At 53.8% G+C, this 9207-nt stretch overlaps 1 protein-coding gene across 1 annotated transcript in view; it reads right to left on the minus strand.

Annotated features, from left to right (window-relative positions):
* The window catches only part of RBBP8NL (RBBP8 N-terminal like), a 42281-nt gene that overhangs the window by 14988 nt on the left and 18086 nt on the right, over positions 1–9207 (minus strand). Inside the window, exon 2 of the mRNA XM_080403667.1 lies at positions 809–4605. Coding sequence (XP_080259793.1) covers positions 809–875 — 67 coding nt within the window. The 5' untranslated portion in view covers positions 876–4605. The remainder of the gene's footprint in view (positions 1–808; positions 4606–9207) is intronic.

The following is a 9207-nucleotide window of genomic DNA, read 5'->3' on the forward strand; positions in this document are numbered from 1 at the left end:
CTTGAAATTATACAAGAGAAGAATGATTTCATAAGCAGGAATCCTCCAAAAGCGCTGTTGTTTTGTTCATAATATTGATACTGGGAATTATTCTAATAAGAAAACAATTGGATTTGGCATTTGGTTGCTTAACCTAATGGTTCTTATTTTAATAAAGTATGACCTGAGGAATAATTTATTCCCTAGAGGAATAAACTATCCAAGCTAAGGTTTTCTCTAATGGAGCCTTATACTCCTGCTGCTTCTGCCTTATAGATTATTGCATCTTTCCCCTTTCTGCTTGATCCCTCAGTATCCAGTCTGTGTTGCTTGGAGAAGATGCCCAGCAGGTGTGCATGCCACTTCTGCAAACCTCCCCATTCACCTATATCACCAGCTTCGGCAGCAGCAGCAGGAAAGGAGCCAAATCCCCCCTGATTCATGCCTGGAGCAAGCAGCATTCCTGCAGGGGCTGAGCAGCTCGGTGGCTTGCTCTGAAGGGACTCTTCTGCTCTTCCTCATTGTTAAAAAGGTTACTGATTTTCTCATTAAACCTCATTCTCCACTGATGAGAGACACCAAGGTGCCATCGGAGGATGTGCTCCCCCCAGGGCCAGGCTCTGACCCCACATGCCCACCCATCCCCAGGGGTGACGCTTGCTGAGCTCTAATTCCCAAAGCTCCCTAACCCGCTGCTCCTCCCTTCAGGGTATTTGAAACCCAACAGATTCAGGTGGCATCACAAAGAAATGGCAGTTTATTTACAATTACAAAAAACCTGGGTTTTTTTAATAAAACTTTTGAAATAAGACTTTTTGTGTCTTCTTACCTTGGACTTCTTTCTCATGGAATTCCTTGAGCTTATTCAGGAGCTCTGCAAAACTCTCCATGGTCATGTTCAGGGCTGTGCCTCACACCCAGATGCTTCCAGTGTGAGAATCTCCTTTCGTTTCAAATTATTCGCGTTTCAGCCTAAAATAGAAAGAAAGAGTTCAATAAAAGAGAAGTGTCTTGTGCACGTGGTGTTCTGGGAAGTCTTAGCAACAGGAGAAAGCCCAGATCTAGAAAGCGAAATAATTTGCTAAACCAATGACGTGCACAAAGCAGCAGGCTCATCTGGGGATGCATTTTTGTCCACGCTGCCTCAGCCCCGGGCTGGGGACACAGGCAAAGAAGAAAATGGGAGAACTGAAAGCCCAGTTGAAAAATCAGGCTTTTCCTCTACATTTTGAGCTGGTGAAATTGCATTTCTCTGGGACGAGGTGGGGCAGGGCATCTTCTTGAGGAAGGGACTGCAGGGCTAGTGTCGGGACCACATTGCTGGGGACTGATGATGGGAAAACTTATGGCAGCTTTGGTGCTCAGGCCTGAGGGACCCATCTCCTGCTGGGTCCTGAGATGCTCCCCATGTGGACTCACTGTCTGCTGCCTCTTTGAACCTTTGGGGAGACACCAGTGTTATTCACCCCATTTTAAAGAGAAACCTGGAGGGGCAATGTGCAGAGCTGAGCCCCTCTGGAAGCCTGGTGGGTGTAGAGCCAGTGTGGGCACAGCACCCATGGGGCTGGACGTAAGCTGGGGCACCCCGGGGTGTGCTGGCTGCCCCCAGCCCCTCCGGACTGGGAGCAGTGTCACAGCTCCTGCCCCAGGCTCAGGTCTCTGCTCCCCTTGCCCCTGTCTCAGTTTCCCCATTGAGGTTATGGGCTTATTAATGCTCCATCATGCTGGGTGCCATCACTTAGTGCTGGCAGTTGTGTTCAATAATCCCCAAGAACAGATAAAGTGCTCTGCTTTCTAAAAAACTATTGCTTTCTTCCTTTTTAGAGCTGAAAAGACTCCCAAACACAGGAGAGTTGGAGGGCAACCCACAACAGCCACAGCTCAGTAAGCTGGGAAAAGCAGGAGTTAAACAGCCTGAAATTACAATGGTTGTTTTTTTAAGAGCGTTACCCAACATTTTAAGAATTTTTAAGAGTTTTTGCCATAACTTCTAGAATTTGCCCAAGTCTCTTAAATTTTGAAATTACTAGCAGGGATGGAAAGTGGAAACTTTGGAGATGAGAACTCATTACATCAGTGATGACCTCATTCCTCCCTGGGATGCTGATGTTGGGATACTCTTACCTTCCCAGCAGTCAAAGCCTTGGGGAGTTCCGGATCCCCTGAAATAGCTGTGGGACCGGGGAGAGCATGTGTCCGAGCATCCCAGCAAAGCATGACGGAGGGTCCCCTGGGGTTTGGGCAGGAGGGGTGTGCAACCTCCCTGCTGCCCCAAGCAGGTCAGCAAAGCCCTGCCGTGTCCTCTGGGACCACCAACAGTGCACCGGGAGAAGAGGGACTTCCACGTGAGGACATCCAGCATTGCCACATGGGAGTTTCCCCCCCAAAAGCCACATCGGGTTAGAGTCACAGCCAGTAATCCTGATCTCAACAAAGCACCTGGACACTCAGCCTGCAACCATGCAGGGATGGCCAGGGACAAAACCTGTTCGAAGGTGAAAGGCCAGGCTGGGACCTGGATTTGCAGCCCCACGGCAGCACAGGGAAGTTTCTGCTGGGCTCCAGCACGCTCCCAGCCCAGCTCCTTGCCAGCAGCCCGCCTGTGCCTTTATCTGCATGCAGAGCAGAGGTGTGCCAGATTGCCTGCATATGCAAGATGTGGGCACGCAGAGCTGGAAGAAGAAACTTTCCCCTAAAGCGTCTGATTTTCAAAAGAAACGAGGCACGCGCCGGCGAGCACAAGCAGTGAGCTCAGCTTGCATGCGCTTAGCGCGCTTGGATCCACGGAACAGCTGCCTGAACACAAACCATCTCGGGGGCACTTCGTTGGCCCTTGGAGCAAATCTGGTGCAAACAGAGCAGACATCTCACTCTCTGGGGAAATAATGAAAAAAATAATTGCTCCCATTTCCTTGGGCATAACCCACCCTTTCCCAGGGCTGGGTGATCTCTCCCAGCAAGTAAAAGCCCCCCGAGGCACGGTGCAGCTTGTCGCAGCTCAGGACCAGCTGCTGTGAAAGGGGATTCGGGACCACTCTCTGCTGCTCAGCCCCAAGAGCTGTAGCTGAATAACAAACCAGGGCAAATAATACCTGGTTTTACTCCAAAAAGAAGAAAAAAACCCAAACTCCTGATGTTAATGGGAAGCACTTCCCAGGGTTGCTGAGTCCTAAATTCAGCTTTGCCCTGGGCAAAGCACCACCCCAGGGGTCACGGGCTGAAACCCCGAGTGCTGAGTGCCGGCTGGGAAGGTTTTGAAATGCTCAGACACTAATTCCCATTGCATTCCCCAGTGCTGTAAACTGGGAAGGGATTGCAGCTGGGAGCAGAGCTCATGGCAGCTGCGTGGGCTCCCCATGATGCTTGCTGGTGGCCGGATCAGCCCTTGCCCACCTTGGTGCTGCCCCCTCCCCAAGGCTGGTGTCCCGGAGAGCTGACGAGCCCCTGGCATTTTGGGCCACAGGGCTCCACCTGGGACATCCCAGGAAGGTGACATTCAGGCTGGGGCTCGTGCCAGCCCTCTGTTCGGGGAGGCAGGGCTGGGCTTGGATGTGGTGGGAGGCGGAAGGCGCGGGGGCAGCCCAGGTGCTCAGCACCAGATCCGGATCCCTGCTGCTGTGACTCAGTGCCGCGGGCAGAGCCTGGCAGATCAGGATTTGGGGCTGGGGTGTGGGCAGCAGCTTTGCCTTCCCTGCATGGCTGTGGCTGCGGTGCCACCAGGGTTGGGGCTCACTCCTGATTTTCTTTTCCTCAGAGCCCTCAGGTCGGCAGGGATCTGTGACCTGCTGAGGATCCCATCAGCAGGGAAAAGCTATTGCCGTTTGCGGTGCCTTTTGAGACGCCAGCATCCATCCCTGCCTGCAGCTGGGACTGCCACTGCAGCAAACCTGGTGAGGGCTTTGGGTCTCCGGTCTGTGCACACACATGGTTACACAGATGTTGCAGGAGCATCACCCCCTGTGTATCCGTACCAGGGTTCAGCCCTTGGCTGCAGCAGGGCGATGCCGCAGGCAGCCCAGGCTCCCCCAGGGTTCGGCTTTGCTCCTTTCACGCGCAGCGTGGACCGCTCAAGGTGTGAAGCCGCAGCCCCCCTGCTCCTCCGCCCCACTCCAGAGGATTTATTGAGGGAGATTCATTGATGAAGACCAGACCACAATGTCCCTCAGTGTGGAGCTTGCTCCTTGAGACAGGGATTTCATTTACAGCCTTGAGCCCTTTCCAGAGCTGTCACTGTAATATACACCCGGCGGTGCCAGATGCGGCCCCGCAGCAGGGCTGGGAGCAGTCCCTTTGGTGTGCTGGCAGGGCTGGGCATATTTCAAAGTGACGGGTGTCCTCCACAAACACAGCCCCAGTGTTGGGGACCAAAGGCAAACTCCTCATCCACCCCTAAATCCGGTAGGTTTGGAAAGCCCAAGCCCCCGGGACAGGGCGGTTTGCTGACGGCTGTGGCTTTGCTCACCTGCTCTCTGCGTTCTGATGCTCAGCTGAGGGTGGGACAAGGGGTCCAGGTTGGGGCGCAGGGTCCCCAGCACGCTGGCTCTCACGCATGGGGCTGAGGCAGCCCCCAGTATTGCCTGGGTACCGATGGCATTGCTCCTCAGGGCTGGATGCTCCTGACTGCTGCTGTGGAAAGGAAAAGGGGCAGGGAGGTTATTTTCTAACCCATGCGAGGGGCCTTGGGAAGGGATGGACTCAGACAGCTGGCTCTGATAGCACAGCCACCCCCCATGCCCTGGTCCCCAGGGGGTTTCTGGCCTCTCTTTACCACCCCTAGCACTGCCTGCCATGCTCACAGTGAGCCACAGCGCATTCTCACCCTCAGCACTGTTTCCTTTCAGAAGAATAAAGCAGCTCATTAGCTAAATGATCTTAAATCATTTTAAAAAAAATAATTAAATAAACCAGCAGGACTCTGAAGTTCTGACACTGTCGGATCAGTGAAGCTTAATGGATTTACAACCAGATATTTCCCCATCAGCAGCGCTGGAGTTGTTCAGCTTCAGGCTGAATTTATGTAATATGCCTTTCACTGGGCAATTGTTGAGCAGGCCTGTTTCAACCAGACAAACTTTCTTTTCTTGGCTACTTTACTATGTTCCTGGTCTAATTTTAGCATTATAAATTGAATTTATACTTAGAAAAGCTGCCTGATCACTTATGGAAAATCTCCAGTGCCAGGAGTATTTCACAGGCCAGCATGAAGCTGATCTGTTTTGCTGATGTACTATGCACTTGGCAGGTTGGAGAGGGTTTTTTTGTGTGTGTTGGGGATTTTTTTTTTTTTGCTGGGCACTTATTTATTTGTATGACTTAAAGTGGCACAGGCTGTCCTAAAATGGAGCCTAGCACGCTTTCTCCACTGCACTGGTTTTGCGTGTGGTTGTTGGAAAGGGGCTGGCAGATTGCAAAATCACCCCCCAACAAGTGAGACTGGAGGAGCAGCTTTGGCTCTTGCCTGGCTAGGGAGGAGGATTCGGTGCCTTTCTCTGCCTCGCACAACCCGAAAATCCTCCTCAAAGCAGGGCAGCCACTCTGTGCTGCTCTGCCAGCCCAGGGGCTGGTTTACAGCAAGCCCTTGCTGCACCCACCCTGAGCCAGGGTTGCCTCTACCAGCCTTAGGATGGGGATCCCACCTGGGTGGCGTGGAACTGCAGCAGGGTTACGATCCGCCTCACCGGCCCTTCGGGTTTGCTGGGGACCAACGCTGGTTGCAGCTCCCTGAACAAGCTAAACAGAACCAGCAGCACCAGGGAGATGCTGGCCCTGCTCACGTGTGTGCAGACATGCCCCGTTGCAGGGAAAGGAGAACAAGAGTGAATCCTCCAAGATGAAGTTCCAGCCTCAAGTCCCAACCTGCACACCTATTTACTTCAACCCTACAAAGTCTGTGTTGCCATAATACAGCACAGGCCCGGCTATCACAAAACCAGCAGCTCAATTTCTCCCCCACCACCCCAGCCCTTTGGAAGCGGCTTTGGTAGCAATCAGGAAAGCAATAGGGATGTTCTTCCATTACCTTATTTCTGCTTCAGGGCCCCTAGCTGGGGAGCGTCCCTGTGTCCCCTAGGGACAGGGACAACCCTCCTCCTGGCATACAGTCTTTGCTGCCCCAGGGTTGCAGGATCGCTAAAGCAGGAGAAGGTCCTCTGCAATACTTGAATATACCCAGGAACTGGGCTTTGGCTTTTCTGCAGCGGGGTGAGCAGTTAAGGGGTCGCTTCTTGCGCCGTCCCCAGCTGGGAGGGAGGCTTTGTCCTCCTGTTCCTCAGCTCTTTGCTGCTTTGCTGAGGTTTAGCAGTAAATACTTGTTCTGCTCCCCACTTGAGGAGGAATGGCATTTGGACCTGCCAGCCGTGCCACGGTGCTCCCCAGCATGCGATGGGCTTTGGCCAGCTCTGTGAGCAGGTCTGTGTGCCCGCACAAGGATTCAGAAGATGATTAAAAGTAGCCACTTATCTGCCTGTGCATCTCAGGGTAACCACAGCTTCTATAAACATTACTTAATTAACACCTCAAAATGCTCTGGGAAATGGGTAATGAAGCATTATCGCATTTTTCAGGTGTTTTAATTGAGAAGCGGTGAGGCTCAGGGAATAGCTCAAGGCCCCGTTGGGAGCGGAGGCGCACGGCCGCTGCCTCCACCCAGCCCAGCCAGCATGCTCCCACTGCCTCCCCTGTCCCCAGAGCCCTTGGCTGGGGAAAGCAGGTGGTAAATACCCTGGGAAGCTCTGATAGGCAGCGGTATCACCCCACGCTCCACCTGTGATCCCGTTACGCTGCACACAGTGCTTGGAGAGCATCTCGGTCTCGCCGTCTCCTCCTCCATGGCAGGAGACCTCAACAACAGCATGCCTCTGTGACCACGCTGCTCCTGACAGATGGAGAATCCATCATTCCTGGCATTCCTGGTCCCGCATGGGCAAGCAGGTCTTGCATGGGGTAATGGGGGTGAAGATCCATCATAACCATGCCCACATAAACTGGCACCTCTGCTCCTGCTGTGTTAGGGTGTGCGTAGGCATCCTGAGGTCAAGCTAATGACCAGGCAAATGAAAAGAATAAATCTCTCTCCCCTGGATACAGTTCAGGTAATGAAGTCTTTAACTGAATCAGCTTTTCTCTTCGGCACTATTTAAAAAAGCGGTATGTGCTAGGAAGATTCAGTTCTGCAAAACCATCCTGGGTGTTTGGGCCCTGCTGGTTGAATCAGATCAGCTGGATGGGGGTGGGATGGCCTGCAGCACTTCTCCTCCATGGAGTTTGCAGGACCTCGGGGTGCTGGATCTGGCCCTGTCCCAGTGGCCAGGGCAGTTTAAAGCCTCTGGTGGTGCAGGTTCAAAAGCTGAATCAGGTGGCTGGGATCCCTTGCTGACAGGGATGCCCCAGTGGGGGATGCCTGGGGACCCCTTGCTGATAGGGATGCCTCAGCTCTCAGGGTGCTGGGAGATCACGTCAGGCTTTTAGCCACCGATGTAAGGCCAGAGGCTCGGTGGGCAGGCAATATCTCTCTTCTATAATAGCAGGAGCTGCAGGAAAGGCTCCACATGCTTTGAAGACCTGAGGCAAGATCGCTGTGTTTGCTGTTATTCCGCAAAACAAGCTCCCCACACACCCACAGGACACCTGCATGGGCCACAGGCCCCTTGGCTGTCGGTGGCTGCGAGCTGCTGGGACCATGGTGGTACCAGGTTTGCTGCGTGGGCAGGTTGGGGGGCTGTGAGGAGCCCTTTCCTTCATGGAGATCTGCTCCATTTCAGCCCCACGTGGTGCTCGGGGCTTGGGCAAGACCTCATGCTTTGGGTTTCCCCGTACATCCCACGTGGCTATTCTAAGGCAGTGCCGGAGAACATCGCTGGATGCTGCTTCTCTGTTTTCAAGGCTCCTTTTGGGCAATTTGAGCAATGACAGGGTTGCAGGTGTCACGTAGTTGGTGTCTCCCCAGATGGAGCACAAGCAGGGCAGGAAGGGTGGATGCTCTTCCCAGCCTCAGCATCTGCTCCTGGTGATGTTTGGCAGCCAGGTTCCCCTTGCTGAGGTGGTACAGGAATGTGCTCATGCTGTTGGGCAGCAGGAACGAATAATGTGCCTCCAAAAGCCCCAGAGAAGCTCTAACAAAAGGTGCCAATGACTAATTCCACCAAATCTTCATCCGTTGGGAATTCCTGCAGCTCATATCGAAACAGGTGGGAAGTCCCACTTACCTCCCTGCTTACGGGGAGGGAAAGTGCCCAGCACTTCTAATTTGGAAGAAATACCCATTCAGCGTGGCTTTGCCTTCCCCGCAGCCGTACATCAGTCCAGCCAGCTGCAGGCACATCTGCCAAGCAGGGCTAGTCCCCCCCTGAGTGCAGCCCCTAACACAGCGCGTATTTGCAGGCCAGCCGGGACATGCGCACCCTCTCACTGCTCCCGCGTGGATGGAGGGCAGAGCACAGCGGGAGATGCCGTATTTGGGAAATACCTGCTTCTTCGGCAGGCTTGCACAGGACCACGCTTCCCCATCTTGCTGGGTAGAGCCCTGCCGGCTCTGTCCTGCCTTTGATCCTCTCCAGAACAGTTCTGCTCTACCTGGGCTTTAGCCCTGCTGCAGCATCGTGGATGGATCCTCTCCTACCAGCTCAGTCCCACATTGTGCTGTCCAACAAGTGGGACAGCCACAGTCAGGCATTTTTATGGGCTGAGGCATCTCTGCTTGTCCCAAATGCTTGGTGACACATTGGTGCTGGGGACACTGTGCTGCCCAGGCTGGGTTTTGAATCAATACCAGCATCAGTGTCCTGTGTCCTCCACTGAAGCTATGGAAGTGTCTGTGGCCATCTCCCCTATAAGTGCTTTTCAGCGCATTCCCCATAGTGGGGCTGTCCCAGCAGAGGGGACAAGGAGCAGGTGACGGGGACAGTTCAACCCACAGCAACAAAATCCCTGTGCAGGGAGGCAGCGTGTGTGAACACAGCTTCTCCCCTGCAGCAATCCCACCATCGCTTCCTTCGACCCAGATTTGAAGTCGGGAAGAGGGATGACAGCCCCCAGTAGCATCAAACCTCGTGCCTGGGGCAAGCTCCAGCATTGCTGAATATTTGCACTGCCTGCAGGAGCGAATCTGCACACCCCAGGAGGGCACCAGCAGGGTGTCCCACGGGAACGCAATAGGGACAGAGAGTTTGAAGGCGGGCGAACAGAGGGTCACCTCACGCAGCTAGCAGGGATCACTGCAACCCAGCTTCC

Source organism: Falco punctatus (assembly GCF_963210335.1).
Source record: "Falco punctatus genome assembly, chromosome: 10".
In the NCBI taxonomy this organism is placed as follows: Eukaryota; Metazoa; Chordata; class Aves; order Falconiformes; family Falconidae; genus Falco; species Falco punctatus.